At 41.1% G+C, this 22,781-nt stretch overlaps 1 protein-coding gene across 8 annotated transcripts in view; it reads right to left on the bottom strand.

Annotated features, from left to right (window-relative positions):
* Positions 1–22,781, bottom strand: part of LOC120450295 (protein boule) — a 28,114-nt gene that overhangs the window by 1,031 nt on the left and 4,302 nt on the right. For 2 of the 8 annotated variants that reach the window (XM_039633230.2, XM_039633226.2), the window contains exons 2-7: positions 9,394–9,838; positions 9,063–9,216; positions 4,540–4,599; positions 4,347–4,464; positions 3,990–4,081; positions 3,716–3,749 (exon numbers count right to left, since the gene is read on the bottom strand). In XM_039633230.2, the coding sequence (XP_039489164.1) occupies positions 3,716–3,749; positions 3,990–4,081; positions 4,347–4,464; positions 4,540–4,599; positions 9,063–9,216; positions 9,394–9,515 (580 nt within the window). In that variant the 5' untranslated portion in view covers positions 9,516–9,838. The other 6 variants (XM_039633232.2, XM_039633228.1, XM_039633227.1 and 3 more) reach the window with 5 other exon arrangements.

Below are 22,781 nucleotides of genomic sequence, written 5' to 3'. Positions count from 1 at the left end.
ATTTCGCTCTCCTTCATTCAAGTCGTACAATAAATTGAGTTTACAAACATTTTACACGTCTCATTTGTTTGTTTGTTTGTTTCTCTTTTGGTTTTCCTTTGTTGGTTTTTTGTTTGTCAGCAAAAATGTTCATTCGTTCTTTAATTAATTAATCGTTATGGTTTTAATTATGCCTTGGCATTATCTTTATAATGTGTATATGTATATATCTGTATAATATATTTAATATTGTTTTAAACCTAAACAATTTATTTATGAATTTTCGCTTTCAAAATATCACGTATATACTTAAGTTATGCCTTGGATTTATTAGTTATGATCTTTTCTGTGTCTGATTAGTCTGCGGAAGATTAAATTGCTGGGATGGGATGGCTGGTTGAAAAAGAGTGAATGAATAACTCATTTCGAAATTAGGCCTTGTATCTCACTGCAAATTCCCGTTTCTCACCATCCACCCAGCAATTTGGATTCTGGATTCAACTGGGTAGATGGATGATCCCAGTGCGCAAATCCTGGCCTGCGAACTAAATAAAATCCCTATTGACTGACATACATGTAAGTACTCTTGGTTGGTTGGTGGTTTCTATGTTGCTTCTTCGACTTGATTTCAGTTTTAGTTTAGTTTTTAACTAGAGCATGCCTAAGTGAATTATTGCTTTCCATTTCATTACATTACATTTTGTGTTGCTTCGTCTCAACAAAGAGTAATTTTTCATGTCTAATTATTGTTACAATTCGATTTAAAAATGTTTTGTATTTAACTATTTAACAATTTAGTAAAAATTTGTCAACAACTTCGCAGCGAAGTCCATTTGCGGCGGCAGCGAGTCTCGACCAATTTATTTTTTGTAATTTTTTTGGGATGTGAATGTGGGCGACCTCGGCGACATCTGTTTTTAGCAGGTATTTTTGAAACCTCTGGGTTGGTTTATTACAATACGATAACAGTATTTAGTGGGCAAATAATTTAGTTTCGTTCAATAAGGCATTATACGTATATGTAAATATTTATCTCGAATTTTCATATTTCAGCCAAATTATGCACCAATTTTGAATGGAATTCGCTCGCAGGTCGCCGGCTGCCCCCGCAAATGTATTGGCCATCGCGTTCGTATTACTTTAAATAATTTTGGTTAACACATCTCGCTTTTCTTGTTCGTGTTTTTGATTAGTTTTGATGCCATCATCATAACAATAGATACAACAGAATCTTAAGTGAGTGTAGAAAAACAGAAATTATAAATCAACATTTTCGCAGAGCTTTTGTTTTGCTTCATTTTTTTTTTTGCTTGTACATAGGTTAAAAATTTTATTTTATTTTACGTTTGCTTGCTTTTCGTAAATATTTAACTATATTCTTGTGTAACACACACCTATGAGTGTCTATGTATTGCTTGAGTTGTTTTTTTTTTTATCTATTTTCTTTTCGCTAGAGCTTTGAGTTTAGCTTTCCTTTAATAGTCTCTCTAATATATGCCTCCCGTTTATTATAGTCGGGAGTTGTGTGTATGTTTGTCGCCTTTTTAGCTAGCATATTTTGAATATCTTTATTGTAGTGTTTTTTGTTTTTGTTTGTTTTTTCTTCTTTTTGTATTTAGTTCACTTTTTGCTTTTCTTATGTGGCTAGATTTCATGATTTTTACTTTTCCTTCATTAGTGTTTTCTTTTAGACTAAAATTTCGTTCAGTTTTCATTTGCTTGGCTTACAAGTTAGGTTTTCTTTGCCTTTTACACGAATTCTGATCGGAAAGTTAAGGGAATTTTCATAACTTATCCTTGACTTTCTGCCCAGGACTCGTGCGTGTGCGCCTGTGTGTGTGTGTGTTTATGTGAAGGTTTTAGTGTGTGCTTGCTTTGCTGCTTGACTTTGTCGTCTCCTTTGCTTATTCATCTTTTTGCTTTGTATTGCTGTATGTGTCTGTGTGGGACAGTTACAGTTACAGTTACGAGTTACAGTTACTTTACGCTTTATATGTATTGTATATATGTATATAAATTAATTTACGCATAATATTATGTCTTTAATCTTCGATCGCTGCCCCGCTTTCTTAGCTACCATATATAGTATGTGTGTGTTATGCAATTTTACTTGTTTATTCCCTATATAGTATATTTATAAGTGTGTTCGTCCTGCACATGTGTGTGTGTGTGTGTTTGTGGGTGTTTGTTGGTTTGCGTGAGTGCTTTCTCCCACATCTGCTGCATCTGTATTATCCAGTTCTGTATGTTCAGCATGATGTTTCCTACATGGTATGGTTTAAATATGGTTTTAAGTTCTCCTCTCCTGCTTCTACATATATTTTTCTGTCTGTCACTTGCTGACTTTACACACACACACACACTGCAGTCCTGTCGACGTCCCTATGGTTATAGCCCCTTTCCCCTTTCCCCGCTTCCCCTCCCCTGCTCCACCGCTAATTGCACATCATAAATGTTTTCTCTACCAAAATTTGATCCCCCATCACTCATCACACTCACTCACACTCCCGCTCTCGCTCCCACACTTGCCACATCCCTAATAACATAAGCAGCTTACTTTACAGCATTTTGCAATGGTTTCCTTGCGCTCTATTGTATTTGTATGCGTGTATGTGTGTCTGTGCGTATGCGCTTGTGTGGGTGAGTGTCCTTCCAGAGCTTCTACCTTCAAAATACGATTTCCTTTGACTAAACATTTCCGAAATTGCAGCTGTGGTGCGTGTATTTCTGTGTCTGCGTTTATATAAATTCTATTTATGCTTTGTAGTTTACTTTTGTTGCTGTGGCTCTTTGTTGCATGTTTGTTGTTGTTGTTGTTTTGGTAGTAGTAGTAGTAGTAGCATCACTATTGTTGCTGTTGATGTTGCATCCTCAAAGTTAACATGGATAAATTCCTACAAAGTAATCGAAAAAATTGTTGTTGGCAAAAACTTCATACTTATGTATTACCTAGGAATTTATATGTGATTTATATCGGTATTTGTTATATACTTTTATAAGCAAAGTGATTGGTGCCAACTACTACTATTTACATTCATTCTCTGCTATTTACAGCAAGCAAAACCGAAACAGAAAAAAAAATGAGTCCAATCAAAAGAAATCGAAGATTAAATAATAAAAATTTAGTTTTTCCCTCGCTATGGCATTCAACTAATTTACATTACATGTACATACATATTTTTTATGTAAGTGTGTGTGTGGCCAAAACTAAAGCTCCAAACTTAGCATAAATTAAATTAAACCATAGGCATATTAACATAATCGTAATCAACTAAAATTATAAACTAAGAGTGCGGCTGCTGCTGCAGTTCGATCAGAGTTGAGGGGCATATATAGCATATAGCGTGGTATTGTTGTTGTAGTTGTAGTTGTTGTTGTTGTTGTTGTTGTTGTCGCAGATTGTTGTAGTTTGTAGTTGTAGTTGTCGTTGCAGTTGTTGTAGTTGTTGTTGCAGTTTAGTTGTTGGTATGATTTTATTATTCAGGGCAGCTCTCAACGAAAAATTGGCGACTACGAAAATTTGTTTACTTGTTTTTTTTTTTTGGATTTAACCTATTTTGTGGTGGTTGATTTTTGGTTGTTATTGTTGTTGTTGTAGTTGGTGGTGGTGGTGGTGGTGCGCCAAGAAAAAATGAAAGAAAAGAAAGCAAATACCGATATGTGTAGGCTACGACAAACGACAAAATGGCCAGCGAGATACAAGATACTGTGAGGCTGGGCGCTCAACGAAACTCACCTTGGTAATTCTGAGGCCAAATGGTGGGTACATTCTGCAAGGAAAGATTCGAGAATAAGTATTTTACAGATACATGCCATTTGCTGCAGTTGTGGTCAAAATAAAAGCACAAAATGTGGAATACTGCACTAATAAATGCGCTTTTTTATACACCTAAAATGTAGTTAATTCGCCTGAAATCGTGGCGAAAATGTGTGAATCACTATCAGTGCTATTATTTTGACCTTATCTGCATCGCATCGAGTCGAATCGAGTAGAGTTGAGTCGCACTCACCATTGGCACACTGTAGTACTGATAGAATGGCTGATATTGCATGGCTGAAGGTGGGTAGATGGCTGGCACTCCAGCGGCTGTAAAGTCAGTAACTAGGTTTGGTTAATTGTTTCCCAATTGATGGTGGTGGTAGTGGTGGTGGCGGTGGTGGTGGTGGTTGTATTTTGTTGTGTCGATGAAGTGTATTTCGAGTATAGAGAGAGAGCGTAATGAAATACAAAGAAAAGAAAAACAAATGTCAATAAAACCAAGTGAAACTCAGAGAAACGATGAAGACCCATCAAACGCATAGATTAATATATATTAATATACTTCTTTCAAAGTTGAAGTTCGCCCAGCAGAACGACCATATCTCACCTGGCGGATAAACAGCGGCTGCGAACTGATCCATGGGTATGTTGCTGATCGGTGCCGGCGGCGTGGTGGTATAGTAGACGGCTCCGTTTGTGGCCACAATTGACTGCAGAGGATTGGGCTGGGATGAAGCACATCATTATTAGTTTATTGCACTTACACACCGAACTTGCACCGAAGTGCAGTTGGCACTCACCTGCTTTTTGATGGCCGGTGCAATGTTCAGTTTGCGATCACGTAATACCACGCATTCACCCTGTTTTTTTATTTTTGTGCCAAAGAGAGATGGAAGAGAAAGACAGAGAGAGAAAGCATAAATAGAGGAGCATTAATATCACAACATTGCAATTATCAACACACAAGCCGAACGAAGAAATTCAAATTCAAATCGAACGCAGCAGCATCAAAAATTCTCAAAAAATAGTTAAAAATTAATGCGCAACGCTTTTGGTTTTTATTGTGTCTTTTTTTTTTTTTGTTTATTATTTAAATCTTCTGTTCATTTTTTGCTTTTTATGGCACGGCCATGGCTAAGAGAGAGAAACACGTGCCAAGGCAAAATACCATTACCGAAGTTATATATATATATGTATATAAAGTATATAGGTGTAAATGTTTATACTGTGGGGTGTAGTAGTGTTGTATGTGTGTGATTAAATTAGGTAAAGTTTATTACAAAATGTCATGTACATATGTTGCATAACTAGATTTGCGCTGTTTTTGCTGTGGTTTTAAATTTGGCTTCAAAAGCAAATCCAATCGCCAACTTTTTGCTCTCATTGTTTCGTAATTATCATATTCAATTCACGCGGCACAAAATTTAACAACATGTTTATTTTAATCAACAAACATAAACACAAAAATTAATTAACCAGAATAATGAACTCATTTAAAAAAGTATACATATGAACTAAAAAGGCACAAAAGCATTGTTAAAAAAAGAACAAAATTCAATTTGGAATATAAAGCTTGCTTATTGTATCGTTTCTTCTCTCGTTTCGTGTTTCCTACAGAATAATTAAATATAAAATCAAACAATTAAACTGTAAAACCAAGAATTATGTAACACCAACACCAAGTTCAAAGTGTATATATATAAAATATATCCAAAGTTGCTTTGGAGAAAGGTCAGTAGTTTAAAATCTCGTAAGCCTCTTTTACAAAGCCTTTTATGAGCAACTTTTTTCTCGAAAAAAATACCCTTTTTAAAAATGCATTTAGCATCTCTTCGACCCAATAAATCAGCCAATTTGCATTTAATACCTTTTCCTCCTCCGAACAACTACTAACGCAGATGGGAAGCTGACTGGCCGTCTGGCAGCCAGTTCATCTTTAATTGCCAATTAGTCCCGGCTGATACCCTTGTGATTTTCGCATGAAATGCATGAAAAGGACACGACGCCACAAAGAGATAAGCCCAGACTCCTTGAGGAAGAGTCGGCCGGGGAGTGGCGTTTTTGAGTGCTGACCCCTCTTGGCAGCGGTAATAACCATTAACCTAAGCAAATGTTTGCGGGCCAAGGAGATGCTGCTACTTTGTCGTTAAAAAAAAAATACGGAAAAATAACGTGGAAAATGAAATGAAAAGCGAGGTGGGTACAGAGAGGGGAGGGGGGTAGGAGAGAAGGCGAGTCGAGGCACGGAAAAACCTGAGCCGCCGTATCCTTTTCTGACCGCCGCTGGGCAAACATTCTTTTCATTTATGTTCGAGTTGGCCGACCTCGAGCCATCGTCCTTCTCGGCCAGCGACATAGGCATAAGGACCCTAACAAAGGGCCAACAGTTGAGAAAGTAAACTAAAGATGAAACGTATGGCAAAGGAGCCCTGAAAGGAGCCACCCCCCTTCATCATTCTTAACCACCTCTTGTCTTGACTGAATTTAATTAAGAATCCTTTTGCTGGCTGCCTTTTGCGGTGGTGATGGCGGTGGCCTTTTGTTTCGGCACACAAAAAGGACAACAAAACGGTGCCGTGCTCCACTCTAAAATGATTTAAAATTGAAGAGTCTATACATAGAGTCCACTCTTCTCCTGGAGTGGAGTAGGCAAATCTCATACATTCGAAATGTGCGGGGTGGTCCGAGCTCATTTTACGGACCCAAATTTGCTCTAATCTATATGTAGTATTTGTGTTGCGTATTTATGCATGTATGAGGTGACAATGGTTTCGGATGGGTGGGATTAGTTGGCCATCATAGAACATATACACAAAAATTAGTATACGCAGTGTGGGCTTTGGTTTCTGTTTCTGTGAACTGATATGATATATATATGTTACTCTCTCTATTAGGGAATGTATTTTGGGGATTGTGGTCCATGGTTTGTTGGACCTTTTTGTTGAACGCTGTGGCTTTTGATGAGTTCGTGGTCGACAAAAAAACTCGAACTCAATGCTAAACTTTTCTAAATGAAATTTAATTAGTGTAATGCGTGTTGTCTCCTCTCGCTGGGGTGTGGTGTGAATGTAACTGTGAGTGTTTCTGTGTGTGTAAATTATAAAACTTGGTTAAACGTTGGCAGGACTTGTTTTTATTGTTGTTGACGTTGGCTCTGTGTGTGCCCGTTTCAGCTTTTGCCTTTTGCATAGAGTATGGTCGTTGTTATCCTTGTTCTGCCTGCGGGCATTATGCTTTCTGCTCTCTCCCTTTTGCATTTACAAGGACACTCGTGTCCCAGTCTCGGGCATCAGCAGAAGCAGCACCAGCGGCAGCAGTAGCAACAAGAGGTGGAACAACAACCAGAACGACAACAATGCATATTAATGACGAGCGGCAAAAGTTTTTCACTTAATATGCCACAGAGCACGGCGGAAGCTTCAGCCTCCACAAGCAGCACAGTGCACGAGTATATCGCATCGCCAGTAACGCAGAAGAGGGTAAAAGGTAAATGGGAATTTTCCCAGAAATGGGTAAAAGTTGCATCACTCACCCTGGCAGGGCAGAGGCAGTGGCAGTGGCAGTGCTTATGCAATAATTATAATCAATTAGTATGCCAAAACAAAATATGGCAGACAAGTTCATTTTGTAATGAGCCACCTGGAGGCAGAACTTTTTATGGTCCGAGGTGAACCTAGCCCAGATCTTTACTCTATATAGTCAAGAAACGGGAGGCAACTGCTACACGTAAAAATATCAGTACATAGCCAGAAGTGGCTGTTAAACAGATGCACATTAGTAGGCTTATATATAAAAAAAAGTAATTTAAAAATATTAATGAAGTTACATTACTTCCTAAACAGATACCCTTTCCTTAGTTTCGATTTTGCCCAGTGTATTTTGGTTAAACTAAAAGACAGAGCGTGGGTTGCCCTGGGGAGCAGGTGATTGGACTGCTAAGTATGGGTTCGATAGATATATATATATAGATATATAGTATTCCCTAGGAACTTTTACGCCGCGCACTTACTTTGCTGGGGATTGGAATTGGATTATTATTATTATTACTGCTGCTGCTGCTGCTGCTGCTGCTGCTGTTGGTTCGTTAATTATTCCGCAATTGGAAAAATGTGCAATACACAATCGATTTGTAATCAGCAAATTAGGCAAGAACGGAAAAGATGTGCCAACAATGCAACTTTACACGAAAATATAACTCAAAACGGAACTCAAGACTTGGAATTTCAAACGAGAATCAAAGGCAACAAGGCAACGCACTAAGGTATTGTCTATATATAGTAGTCTAGTCTATTAAAAAGTCTATGGAGACCGCGCTCCAGTGTAACGGGAGCCAAAAGAGAAAAATTCGCTAATTGTTTAATTGATTGCATAAAATGAGCATTAAAAACGGTGCAACGAACTCAACATTTGTTTGCATTTGCATTTGATTTTGGTTTTTAGCTTAACGGGCAAACTTCGTTATTATATCAATAGGATATCAATTGGATACGTGTGGGTTGTGTGGGATCACAGAGATATATAGGAGGAAAGTGGAGAGGCTGCCTACACTTGGGTAAAGTGGTGTAAATTGGTAATGTGGGGTTATATAACTGGGTGGGTGTGGGTGTGGGTGTGGGTGAGTGGTGTGTATTGTAAGAGTGTGTAATATTTTTTGTTTTGGTTTCTGGCAATGAAACGATATAAGGAACGCAACGGAATCGAATGTAACGTAACGGAATGGCAACGCAACGGAAATGTAACGTAACTCGGAAACGTAAACTCAACAAAAACGCAATAAGAAGAAATTTATAAAAGAACAAAGTGCCGTCCGTACCTAAGGCGGTACATCTGATCATCATTTATCATATATCATATATCGCACAGTGGCGACAATCATATGAGGTATTTCTTATGTGGGGACCCCCCCGCGGGGAGTGTTGTTGTTGGTTGTTGGTGGTAGTAGTAGTAGTAGTAGTAGAAGTAGTACTAGTAGTAGTAGTAGTGGTATCGGTAGTAGTAGGAGGAACCGACGTCTCATAGTAGTAGTACTTGGTACTTGGTACTTGTGTGTGATGGGTCAGGTAATGCCCTAAAAGATCGGAGCACAATTTTAAGTTGTGTGTGATTTGCGTACATATATATCCATTTCGAAACGCGACAATCGAAAGAGCTCTATATAATATATAAGGTGTTTGGTTGGTTCGTTCAATCGTTCGTAGGTTGTAGTTGATGTTTACGCTCGCTTCATTCAAATTATAATACTGGCATTTCATTTTTTGTCGTTTTTTTTTTGGTAAACGTTCAACAGGCGACATTAGCAACAGTTCATTGGAGTACTACTTACATCCGCTTGCAGTCTTTGCGCCTCCTGCTCCGTCTCGAAGGTGACGAATCCATAGCCCTTGCTCACACCTGCCCGGTCCACGATGATCTTGGTGCTCTTTACCGTTCCGTAGGCGCTGAAGACGCGGGTCAGATCGGCCTCGGTGGTATCGCCGCTAGGTAGGGAAGATCTGGATTAGTTGGTTCTACTAAAAAGTTCTTTAATACGGAAAATCATTCGCCTCGCTTTTTCAGTATTTGAGAAAATGATTTAGTATACAATCATGGCTTCATTACATGAAAATATTTCAAAGGCTTCCGGGAATCGGATTTGGAATAGAAGACCATCTCACCTGATGCCGCCCACAAAGATGCGATTGGGTATTAGTGTGCCGTATTTGGGCGCCGCCAGGGGCGTCTCCAATCCTCCGCCGGGCGTGGCCGATGGAGGCGGCGCTGCTGCGATCTTGTGCATCTCTGCGGGTGTCGTCTCCGGACGAAAGTTGAGTGCTCCGAATGGCAGAATCTTGAGGCTGTTGCTGGAGTTTGGGGGTGCGCGCTGGCCGAAAAAAACTTCTTGTCGCTGCCGTTCGCTGGATCGAGCGGCTCCGGTTTGTTTGCGATTTGTAGCGTTTTTTTGGTACGGCCGAGTTTGGATTATATCAACTCAAATCGAATCGGTTCGGATCGGATCGGATGGCGATTATGCGACGGCTGGGGCTATTGAGATGGCTTTCACAGATTTACTTGTAGCACGCATGTATACAGTTGGATGTGCTTCTTGCTGATTCTTGATAACTGCAAAAAAAAGGCAAATAATCAAACACAAAATTAGTTGAGCTCATTAATAAACGATTAAAATAATCAGCCACATGGCTAGCAAAAGAGAGCATTTTAATCTTGGAAAAAGAACACAGAAAAGAAACGTAAAGAATTGCCCCCTACATTTCGAAACGAATCTATTTCTGGCACAGTCGACATATGTCACACGAGGAAAACTCAGCGCAGGCAGGCTCACAGATACGCACCCATACACTGGCAGCGAAAACTAGAGGTAGTAGTCGTCGGGCACCATGTGTGCACCATAAATTCACCTTCAGAAGCGGCGGCGAGACAACTAAATAGCACAGAGAGTTTAATTTTAACAGCAGCAGCAGCAGCAGCCGCAGCAGCAGCAGCAGCCGCAGCAGCAGCAACATCACAGCCGCAGCAGCAACAATAAACTTGCCTTGTCAACAACACGGTTTGAACAATTTTTTGGGCCACACGAGAGGCAAGTGCACATAGCACAATATATTATAATAGTTTCCCCTGCAGCAGTTGTTATTAATTTGAACATGATTATGCATATTAAATAGACATCCACATTTCACCTGCAAACTAGATTAGTTAGTAGGCATTTTGATATTGACAGCAATTAGCTGACCACAATTTTCTCGCTGTGCAGCTCGAAAATCATACGTGTTGCCATGAGCTGCAGATGCCCATTATAATTGCGATCGAGGAAACTTCTACATGCACTTATTTGAGTTCGAGTTGAATACATATTCGCAGCCTTCGTCAAACATTTCATTTAGATGTGTGTAGATATGGGGGGGGGGCGCTCTTGTTGTAGATGATGTTTGCATGTTCTGGGCGTCGCATGTTTGCTGGCCCCATATATCGTATTCGTATGCAAGTGGTGGTATCAAGTCCCGAGTAGCCATATAGCATGTAGGTATCCCTGGCCATATCGTGTCATTTGTATCTCACAATCCGTGGCTCATCGATGATGAGCAACGCGCTCCATTGCCCGCCGTGCTGGTCGCTTATCGCCGGGCATTTATCTGTCCGCCGCCCACTGTCCACCGCCCCGTAGAATTGACAACTGTCCGGCGGTCTGATAGCCTCCGAATGTCCGGCAATCGGAGTATGTACGGGCGGATTTCGATTGGCGCACACACACACACACATAGCAATGAAAACATAATTAAATTTTCATTAACAATGAAAATGTCAAAATTGTTTGCGTTCGCGTTGAAGTTGTGCTATGCCAGGCAGGCATTTCAATTGTACGTCCGACTTCCCGATCGATTTAAAGATATTTGTACATACATACACATATAGTACGTACACCGAAAATCGGATGCACGTATGAGATATCTATTTAATGGACTGTGTGGGAAAGTTGTTGGCAACACGTGATTGTATGGCTCTATTTCGACCCATTTTCATTTTCCGTATCTCAAACAAATAAATTAACGAAATATAAGTGCTTGTATAAATCACGGCTATAAATTCTCTTGGGCGCAATTAAAACTAAATCCGCACATATGCATAAATGCAAAGCCAACGAACAGATATATCTTCCGCTCATTAAAACGCGTCACCATTCCAAAATTGAAAAAAACACACATATTTTTAGAAATGAGAAAAACAAAATCAAATGACGTTGTCCGTCGGCATATAGAAGAGTACATACATTAGTCTTTTCCGTCTGGCGAATATAAATACATGCTATATTGGCGCTTTGGGCAAAAGAAAATTTTGAAAATCTGAAAGCTTCGCCATAGATTTTCTTGGCTTTCCAAGCGGATGTGGCCAGCATAAAGTGGGTGAGGCGTAAGCTGATTTGCCGATGGCTAAGTGCCCCTGACATGATTCATGATGAGCCAAGATGGGCACACAGCACAGGGTGCAGGGCAAGTGCTCATGATTTATGTGCGGTTCTTAATTATTTACAATATTATGAAATTATTTTTGAGAACTTTATTCCAGCGCATTAGCAGAATTGATGATGGCAGGATAGTAAAACGGTGACAAAGAGAAAATGCCGAGCCCTGACACTCGGCTGAATTATTAAAATCTTCATTACTCCCGGCCATGGCAACAGCCATGCCCGCAGTGCCAACAGCAGCAACTGAGGTCAGCCGGAAAATCACGGAGTCAGGTCCGGACTCCGGAGTGCTAAAGCTGAGCTACTGTTCGCAGCATGACAACGCCGGCGATATCAATGGAATTTAATCAACAGCAGCCGCCAGCTCAAAACTCTCACACAATCCCCACCCCACCCACGGCCCACATCTATGCATCCGTTCATCCAGCCATCCACCCACAGAGCTGTCAGTTAGTCAGTCAGTCAGTCAGTTGAGGTGCTCGTTCTCGTGCTCAACAATATTGCAAAATTCCACGTGCGAAAATTGCGCGAGTAATGCCAATGGAAACAGGAACCGTCAAAGAATTTTATATTACCAAAAGAGGGAACGAGTTTGTGCCAGAGATGCGACTGCCGAATGCTCAGCGATTTTGATGCGAGATACGCTCCGAACAATAGGATAGAGGTATGGAGTAAAAACAGCCAGAGAACATCATTTCCCCAGGGGGTTTAAAAACGCGTTTAATTACGAAATTTTGAAAAACCACAGCTATGCTATGAGCGGAGGGGAAAAATGCCAGAATCACTGGAGAATGAAGCGTAGAACTATGGAATAATGTGAAAATGTACTGCACATCATTGTAAAAACAAACATTTCATATTGCATAAGTAGAAATGATGATTTTTTTTATGCTGCAAAGTAAGAATTCCATATACATACAAAAATAAAATTTGTACTTAAATTTATTAATATTTGTAGTTAATTATAATTTAATTGGTAATATAAAAAAGGACAAGGCAAGATTAATAACGATACAACCCATTTGTTACAATGGGTAGTGCACAAGGATGATTTAATTCGCAAAGCGTAAATGGAGAAATGATTCCCAGTTGTGCAGTTCAATATTTGATATCGCAAGGATTAAAAAAACATTTTGCTAGCTGGTTGGAATTTTCTGTTCCGTTTTTTTGTCCGTTTTTGGCACATTTCAAGCGTAACTTGGGCAATTAGGGCAATGCAATTAGTGAGCGCCAAACTATTGAATAACCAGACTGCGTAGCCAGTAGCACATGGCTGGGGAAAAACGGGTGAAAAGTGGGCGTTGGGCAAGAGTGAAATAGTGGGCGGGGCAGTGGGAAAGTCGACGTAAAGCAGTTGCTGAAGAGAGTGCAAGTTTGACCTATAAAGTGGCAACGTGGGCGCGCTTCACTTGGCACAGATACGAAGAAGTAGCAAGAAAAAAAGGGAAATGAAGCCAGCACACAACTGTGGCAAGAAAAACGTAGGAAAACCCAAGGAAAAAGGGGAAGGAAATTAAAGGGAAAGGGTGAGGCGGCAAGTGGTAAAAACCGTAACAGGAACCGAAACCGGAAGGAAGGCGTGCGGGGAAAGGACTCCAAAGGCGTTGGAACTATTTTAAAACTAAACTGCCCACATGGGACGGCAACCCCGAGAACCATACGCCAAAAAAAAGATAAGAACGAAGCGAGTTTTCCCTACCGTGCTCCTACTGTATCGCATTATAGTTGCATATGCACACCTGCATCCTTTCGTGTGAGTAAGCGTCCTTGCCAAAAACAATAAAGAGCAGAACCCAAGGCGAGCGATAAACGCTGACACGGCGAAAGCGCAGAGCCAAACCTCTGCGAAACAGGACGAAACAGGACGAAATTCTGCACAAAATATGGAGCGTACACAGGGAAAAGCGAAAGGATATCGATTGCAAGTGCTGCAGCCTTTTGCTGTGTAGATTCTCATTATAGAACATATGTTTTAAATTTCCTAAGAGCAAAAAGTTCGAAACGATTATATAAAGAACTTAAAATATAATTTATTTAAACATATATTTAAGCAATATAAAAATGCTAAATGGGTGCATGTAATAAATTATCATATTTTATTTAAGAGAAAATGTATTTTCTTATTGCCAAAGAGCCCCATTTTGCATTAAATATTTATCTGAACTTTTTCGGGCAGTACACCGAGAGGTGGTTTAAAACAGGGATGCAGGAGAAATCCTTTAACTCGCCAGGTGCGGACGAGCAGAGCAGAGCAGACGAGTCCCGTATCCTCAGTTGGCCAGATAAGCGTATCCAAGTCACATAAGGACAATTAGCCAGCCCAGGCTCAAAGAGTTTAAGAGGCCATAACTGCCGACATGGTGGGATAAGCCAATGGGCGGGAGGAGGTTGGGTGGGTGGTGGAAGTTAGGAGAGCGGGCGGGAAAATCGGACGAGGAAATCATGTTGATGGCTGAGGCATGACGATGACGTTAAAGCGTACGTGTTGGTGAATAACTTAAAACGAAAGAAAGTCAGTGGGTGAAGATGAACTGAAGAGGAAAGGGGCCAAAAGAGCAGATGGGTGGGTGAGTGGGTGGTGGGCTGTTGGCTGTGTGGAAAGCAAAGGTCAATTGAAGTTGCGGTGCTAAAACTTTGAGAAGGCAGCGAAAGAGCAAGAGTCAGAGGAGCCAAGTCAAGTGGAAAGCGGGAAAGCGCAAAACAGGCTCAAACACACACACACACACACACACACACACACAGAGATACACACACGTACAGCCAAGGATGCACTGACTGACAGTGCGCCGGAAGTGGAAGTGCACCCCCCGCGCCCATCCCCTCACCTGGCAAAAATAAGAGAAAAAAAATGAAAGAAGGAAAAACTGCTGGCTGCCTTTCGCCTACATGTTATACAATCCTTGAGTGCGGCGAGCGAGGACGAAGCTTTTGGGTGTCAGTCAAGTGAAAGGAAATTGTAGCACACCAGGATGTAGGAGCGAGGGGATGGTGATGGGGATGGGAATGGGCTTGGGCTTGGGCTTTGATAATGGGCAGAGGAGAAGACGAAGGGCCAGACAAACCAACAGACAAACATCATAATGATCATTATATCTTCATCATTGCCATCAACGTCATCATTGCAGGCTCGGCGGCCTCAGCAGCTAAATTGATGGCCTGCCATCGGGGTATCCATCCCACATCAGCGTTATGCCACCCACACCCTGATTCGTATGTATATGTGGCACAGAAAAATCCATAATCCTCGGCAGAAGCTGAAGGAGCAACCAAAGCAGCAGAAGCAGCAGCAGCAGCAGTGGCAGCAGCAAAAGGGAAACGCCAAACTACAAAAGCGCGAGCACAAATTGCCACTGTGTCAGTAAATCCACTCACACATATGTCCCTAACATATATCCTCTTTTCTGTAAACATAGACACATACTACATATATGTATGTATGTAGTATATACAGATATATTTGCAAAGCCAAAAACTAGTTTGAAACAATGAAACTTTTGTGCTGTGTGTTGTGCTTCGCCAATGTCCAACTTCTTATTTGTGTTAGTTTTATTTCTGGCCCTTGTCCAATATTTGCCCCGAGTCGCAGTAACTTAAAGTCTGTTGGAATTAATTTCAAGCAAATATGTATGTATATATACACAAAATCCCATCTAACTCATGCCAACTCATGTCCTTTAATCTATATGTACTTGTGTGTGTGCGTGTGTGTGGTGTGGAAAAAGTTTCGGTCGGATGATTTATTGCCACTTCAGCTGCGGGAGACCGACAACGCTGCGTATGAGCGATGGCTGATGCCCTTCCAGTTCGGATTATTGTCTATGCTGACAAAGGATTTAAGCGGAATTTGATACAGCCGCAAGCGGAGAACGAAGGACGAAGGACGAAAGCTGAAAGCTGAAGCGAAGCCATCCATTAAATGCTACAGCAAATTAAGTCATTAAAAAACAATTTTTGAAACAGCAAAAGGGGCGTATACGCAATTTGCCAAAGAAGCAGGTGGAACTGCCAAAATATAAATATGCAAATTCGGCACTTTCCAAGTGGAGACAGCCATAAAAATGCAATCACACAAAAAGCAAAAGAAAAGGCAAAGGAAATGTAAAAGCCAAAGGCGGCCACCGAAAAAGAAAAAGTGAAAAGAAGTGACGTAAAAGTGTGACTCAAAAGGCGGGTGGGTTTTCAAATTGGAGGGTTTTTGGGGGGCTTTGACTGATTGTGTGTGTGGATGTGTGTGTGAATGTGTATACATAGTTGGGGGCGTGAAGACGCTGACAACTATTTCTGTAGACGCAGCTGAATGTGCCACTGCTGCTGCCTCCTTTGTTGCCGCAGTTTCCTAGGCCAAAAGCATGAAATTAAAATGCGAAAATGCAGACAATGGCTCGACCGAAAGAGATGGCGATAGCTATAAAGGCCCGCACTCGAAAAATAAGCAATTTCAAGATAAACGTTCTCTTTAGTTATATTTTCATTACTTTTATAGCTTTGACCCACTGTGATAGCAGCTTATATAATTGAATATGAAAACTTTTAACCAAGTAGTATACGATTAATATAAAAGAAATTTAAAAACTTTTTCCGAGTGCACTCGCGTATCTACACGAATTCGGTTGACTGTATTTGTGTGTAAAAGTGAAAAAGCGCAGCTGAGCACGTCATTCTCAAAGGCAGTGCACCTCCAGGCTTCTGCTTTTTGTTGGTTTTGACTCACTTCAATCATTTCGTTTGAGAACTTTCATCCATATGCATATGCATGCGGATACTATGTACCTGCATCCGAAAGTACGCGAATGTATCTGCATCTGCAGCTGCCTAGATGCTTGAAAAATGTGCGACCAACATTTTTTTTCGTATTGTTTTGAACAGCATTCTTTTTGGCAACATTTTCGCCCGAATTGCGCCTTAAATTCAATTAAGTTAAGCTACGTTTGGCGACCCAGTTAAGGGATCTAAATCAAATGAAAAATACTAATTCATCTAAAGTTATGCAAATGAGATTCGCACATGAATTGCAACTTAGATAAGGGAATTCCTAAATATCCGAGAGATGCCAACATACATACAACCATTGGCATTTGCGCCCACACAAATGTGTGCATTTCCTCTTAAGTTAATGAAATATTTCAAGTTGCCAACTCGCATAAAACCGATGTCTGCTCTGTATCTGTATCTGCATTTGCATGTGCAGCAATATCTGAGCGTACGCTTCGTGTATCTGCGTATCTGAGTGTGTGCTATTGTAGTTGCCGTGCTTGTGAAGATATTTTTGGCTTAACTACATTGCCTGGCCAAGCATTTCAGAGATGGCGACAAAGCCATGAAAGTTTCACCCGGGGAATAACAATCATCATTTCGAGCAGCGTGAAATTTAGTCGATTAGCAGCTGCCTAATATCATTGAGTTGTAAGCAAAATAAACAAAACACTCAATTAGCCTTGTGAGAACAGGAAACCAATTCAATGAATGAACGACTGAATTGATGAGTAAACAAATCTTTGTTAATTACTTTTTCTCCCCACTTAAAATTCCCTTCAGCTACCGAAATTATTACTATTTAATGGATCGTTCGATACTTCCAAATTTAAAATTCCTTTTCCATACAAAATAGGATGTTTTAAATGTGTATTTAATTGCTCAAGCGATGAATTTGGGTGTATGATAACTCAATTTAAGAGTATGCATTCTTTTTAACAAACTATAATTAACAAACTAGTTAAGAATCAAAACTTTGTCCACAAATGCGATGGCAAATTGCTTTGCTTTGGAGCTGAACGAAAAGTTCTCACATTAGCCAAGTGGAAACTTTTGTCAGGTGGCGCAAACTCAATTTCCATATGCATTATGCATCTGTATCTGATTTTGTATCTGAATCTCGCTATCTGCGTCTTGGTGTGTGCATATCCGCTGGTGGGCAGTGCAAACGATTTGAGAACCGTGAAAATATGCAGATAACTAATATTAACTTTTTGTTCGAATGCATGAATGAAGCGTGGAAACGGAATAGTTGTAAAAAAAAAGTGGAAAACAAAAACAGAATCAGCTCGTTAGATGAATGAATGAATGAATGGGAAGAGAACCGAACCACGACTCGCTTCAATGCAGCTCCAGTGGGTTCGAACCCCGAAGCATATGCAAAAAGCTAAAATAATTGCTCCGTTTGAGGCCCGTCGATGTGGAGAGCAATTGGAATTGGGAGCAGAGCGGAGCGGATCGGAGCAAAGCAGTGCGTGCAGCACAGTCCGGTTCTATTTATGGCCACACTTTTCAAAATCCCCAACGAACGGCGGCCATAAAAGCCGCACGCAGTTGACCCACACATGCTGACATGGGGCCTCGGCCCTCTTAGCATATAGATTATTCAGGTGGGTGTGTCCAAATGGTGTAGCTGTATCTGTAGCTGTAGCTGTATCTGTATCTGTAGCTGTGCTGCCTTTAGCTGTAGCTGTAGTATCTCAGCCCCTAGCTTTGTATCTGCATCTGTATGCGTACGCGTCCATCGGAATCCAACTGAGCCCGTAGAGTGCTCCTCTAGTCTGTAGTCCGATTTTGCGGTTGGGGGTCTGCCTGCCCTGCCTGCGTTGCGGTCCAAATGGTCAGCGCCACGGTAGAGTGCAAGTTTGGTTACCGTTTGGTGACCATTTTGCATGTGGGCTGACGCGTCGAACCCAAACTAAAAACGAACGTCGCCCTGCAGAGAAAGCTAAATAACTGAATTTTGGTTTCATATGCACTGCAAAATGCCATAAGATGTGCTCCTTCATTAAAAGCAATGTATCTACGTATTTATTAGAAAGACAATGGCAATATCTACACGAAACTACGAACGTAAAGATAAGATCTCAAAGAACTCCATGTCGGAAAACTGGAGATGGTTTTTCCATTTTTCCATTGTGTAGGCAAAAGCTGAAATCACGCATAGCGGGGGGATTAGTTTGATTTGTGAAAAGTCAAAGCTTAAAGGCATTTCCTCGCCTTGTTTCCTTTTGACACAGATTTTCTTTATGGCCTTAACCCACCACCGCCACTGCGACATGTATACATATATGCATGCCCCCCGTCCCCCGTTTTGGCCCCATCTTTTTTAGTCTTGAACTTTGACTTCGTTTACGACTTTCTTCTTCGCAGACTGCCAGCACCAAGTTTAGTTTGCCAGCTGTAGCTGTATAGCTGGCTATATCCAGCGAATCGTTTCGATAGCCGAGCGCCTGGCGGGCATATTATATATTTTTATTGCCAACGGCAGCCGCCGTCAAAAATGGGACCCCCGCCGATGCCTTTCTTCTTCGCCTTGGAACAGCTGTCGACAATGATGGCAGCTAAGCAAAAGACTTTTCGCCATTTTTGTATCTTTAGCGAGAAAATTAAATGAAAACATACTATACTATATAGGCAAAAGTACTTTAGCTCTTTTGGCATTCCCGCGTGTGTGTGCTTGTGTGTGTGTGTGTGTGTTGTCGCCGCTTATAAAGAAAAATCTCTTGAGTAACAAGGCGGAGGATTCACTTGCGGCCTAGGCGACGGAAAAAGAGCTAAAAAGGCGGCGACGGGGCACGGTTGAAAATGAATATTGAAGAGCGGAGCGCATTATAATTTTAGATTTATGTACAGGGTGTCCCAGAGACAGGGAACTCAACTCTCGGCTAACTACTCGGAACTGGGAGGATGGCATGGAACTCGGCATCAGCATGACAGCCGTGGGGAATACTTATTTATACATATTTATGTAAGCCGAAAAGGCAGGCGGACTGCCAAAATAAGAATTACGGCATTGAAAGCTTAAAGCAGTGCTTGAGGGCTCCAAAAGCTGGATCACGGAATGATACTCCCCCAAGACCCCAAAGATGCTTGCTATTCGGAAAATGTCGCCTGGCGGCGTTTCTCATTCATAATTTACACAGCGAAAAGCATAGTATTTAAAATTATATATCGAAGATGTGTTGAATAAATTTGCATTTTTTAATTTATGATTGCATTGGGAGCAGCAATGTAATAAATATAAATATGGTCCTGCCGGGATTTTGTTCTTGAGGAGGTAAATAGGTTTCTATTAGCTTCCTGTTTACTACTATTTATTAATCCCATAGCTTGTAATCTTTTAATTTATGAATGTCCTTAATATTATTAATATCTATCTAAAGATCATCGCTTAGTTGTAGTACATTTGGTTTGGGTATTTGTGCCAATACTTTTATCCCAGTCCAAAAATGTTACCCAGCTAACATTTTTCGGGAAATTCCTTTAGCATACTTAATTGAAATGTTTTTCCGCTGGGAAACAAATCAATCGGGATGGTGGGGCACCCTCTACAAAGCTGAATGTCTTAAGGAAAAATCTGTATCCCCAGGCGACACACTTCCCATTGGTTCGCTTCTCTGTTTTCCCTGTCACTTTTCCCGCTTTTCCCAAGAACCAATTAGATTTGTCTTAGGATGCTCGCGAGTAAATCCGTCGCGTGGGTTATTTCGAAACCGTTGGCATTTTTCACAGTTCTTTATGCGACTTTTTGATTCCCGAGCATTTCATCACAGAATGCAACTAAAAATACATTACACATATGTATATATATTTTACCTCTTTTCCGTTTTCCTTGTCTCGTTTGCAGCAGCCGAAAAAATAAAATCAAGTTTAAAACTTTCCGCTCGATTTGATTTCTCTCGTTTTTGACTTTGATTCACTTATTGGCTGGATTGCGGTTGCTTTTCGCCGTTGTTCAAACTTAACAATTGGATCTTTAAAGATATAAATTAGCACCTGTTTTGTTGCGGAACGTTTGCGCTTTGTGAATTTCAACAATTATTTTGCATAATTAGGTTTTTATCACTTTTCGATGATTTGATGCTCTCGTTTTTCAGCTGGGCTACTGCAAGGCAAATTGAATAGTGCGATTTAGATCTGGCTTTCCTGGTATTTACTTGTTGTTTTTTTTTTATTTGGATGGCTGGTGTTGTTTGCCATATCGTTTAGCCACTCATCAAATGGCAGTTGAAAAGGCCAACCAGGAAAAATTTGAATAAACAAATGCCCTGGCTTTCTCTGCCGCACATTGAATGGGAAAACTGTGAGGCAGCTCTGCTTGGGTTTGGGTTGGGAAATGTGGGCAAAGGGTTGTAACTATGCGAGTTTCCTGCTATTGCGGCTGCTGCTGCTGCTGCTCCTGTATTTGTTGTTGTTTATGGCCATTACGTATACGCAACGTGTGCGAAAAAGGCAACACACGAGGAGGAAAATGCGGGGGAGGCGAATGTCATAGTTCGGGGGTAGAAAACGAGCGAGAGAGATTCGTTGATATGGTTGTGACTATTTTTTTGAAGGTGGCCAAAAGGGGAGGAGAGGCAGGACAGGCGGAGATTATAAAGGGACAGTACGGAGTATGAAGTACGGAGAAGTAAGGATGGTGAAGTCAAGGAGAAAGCGGAAGTGGGCGGATTTTGTCCATGGTTTGGTATACACAAAAAATGCTGGCCAAAAACACCATAAAAAAAAAACACCAGCAGTTACAATAACAACAATAAACAAGAAACCAAGTGGTATATGTCACGCATAAAAAAACACATTCTCCCTCCTTCTGGCCAACAAAACTCTCCTTCTGGCCATAATAATTTGTTTTTCTGGCGAAAAATCCAAACTGCCGCCTTGTGAGCCCAAAATCAAGTACGTTCTCACACGATTTTCCACACACACACACACATATTTTTTGATACATACAAACGTACAGCTTTTATTATGGCTAACACATCAACCTTTTGCCTTGTTTCGGGCCAAAATAGTTGTCGTTGACTTTTGTCAGCGGCCAGCACATAAAAATCTTGCTTTTTTACATTTCCCTCTTGTTTTGTTTTTATATTTTTTATGGGTTTTTTGGCGAAAAAAACGCAGTTTAAAAATACATGGTAGCAGTTTAAAAAGCGCTTGAAAGAGAGACAGGGAGAGAGTGGTGGCAGAAAGAGAGGGCAGGCGATGTGGTAACTGTTTGTTGTCGTTATTGTTGTTAATTGTTGTTGCAGCGGCAGAAAACGCATGAAAAACTAGCACACGCACACACACACACATGCACACAGCGTTATAAAATGTAGAACTCTTTTTTTTTTTTTTTTACTTTACGTGCGACGCGAGCGTTGTGTATTTTGGCCGAAAATAAGCGGAGAGCGGCGGCAACGGCGAATTTCTGTTATTTTGTATATGTAATTCCGAAAGCCCGAAATCGAGAAGTGTTGCAATCTCAACGACGGTAGAACAACGACTCAGCGTCGAACGAATATAGTTTCCCGATTTGGGGGCCCCCAACTGCGCAGTCGACGTCGACGGCGGCAGCGACTGCGGCAGCACCGTACGCTTCACTCTCTCTGGCGCTCTTTGTTGCCGCGCGCTTGCTCTCTTTCAGCGAAATCCAAGGGATGCAATAATGCACGTGCGTTGTTTTAAGTGTGCGTGGATGTGTGTGTTTGTGTGGGTGGAAAAGATTACAATAAACACATTTTAGCAATATTACATATTTGGCCTATTTATTAAACACACCTCCCACTGCCCACAACCGCCCACCGCCCACAACAACCCACTCTCTCAATCGCACAATCTCCCGTTCCGATTAGAGTTGCTGTCGCCATAGAAAGAGACAGCGACTGCGACGCAGCTGTACAGTGATCTAATAACGGTTAAGGTTGCGATTATCTGATTGGCACTGTGCCTTTGCTTCGGCAAATGCCAATTGGGAATGCTTGGGGGCACAAGTCCAGCTGGAAACTAAGTGCTTTCTATTGATTTAGAATTTATTCCATATCTCACTCAATAAGAAAATATACCCTTATTTTCTGTCCCCTCTTTTTAAAATTCCTAAATTTGTATTTAAATCGTAATGCCATAAATAAAGCCATTTAATCGATAAAACTGCGAATTGTTTGGCATCTGCTTTGTTTAAAAACCAGGCCAATAGGCGTGTTGAGCAACACCTATTTTTTGGGGCTTCCAGTTCTAAGACTAATTAGCCGAATTCGTTGGGTTCTGGCCGATCAACCAACCGGCCCTATTGTTATTCATACGTATGGGGCCGAAAGCAGTGTGCAGCGCCGGCAGCGACTGCGAAGTTGG

The sequence above is a fragment of the Drosophila santomea genome, chromosome 3L (genome assembly GCF_016746245.2).
Source record: "Drosophila santomea strain STO CAGO 1482 chromosome 3L, Prin_Dsan_1.1, whole genome shotgun sequence".
Taxonomy (NCBI): Eukaryota; Metazoa; Arthropoda; class Insecta; order Diptera; family Drosophilidae; genus Drosophila; species Drosophila santomea.
This window is presented reverse-complemented; position numbering and strand designations above follow the sequence as displayed.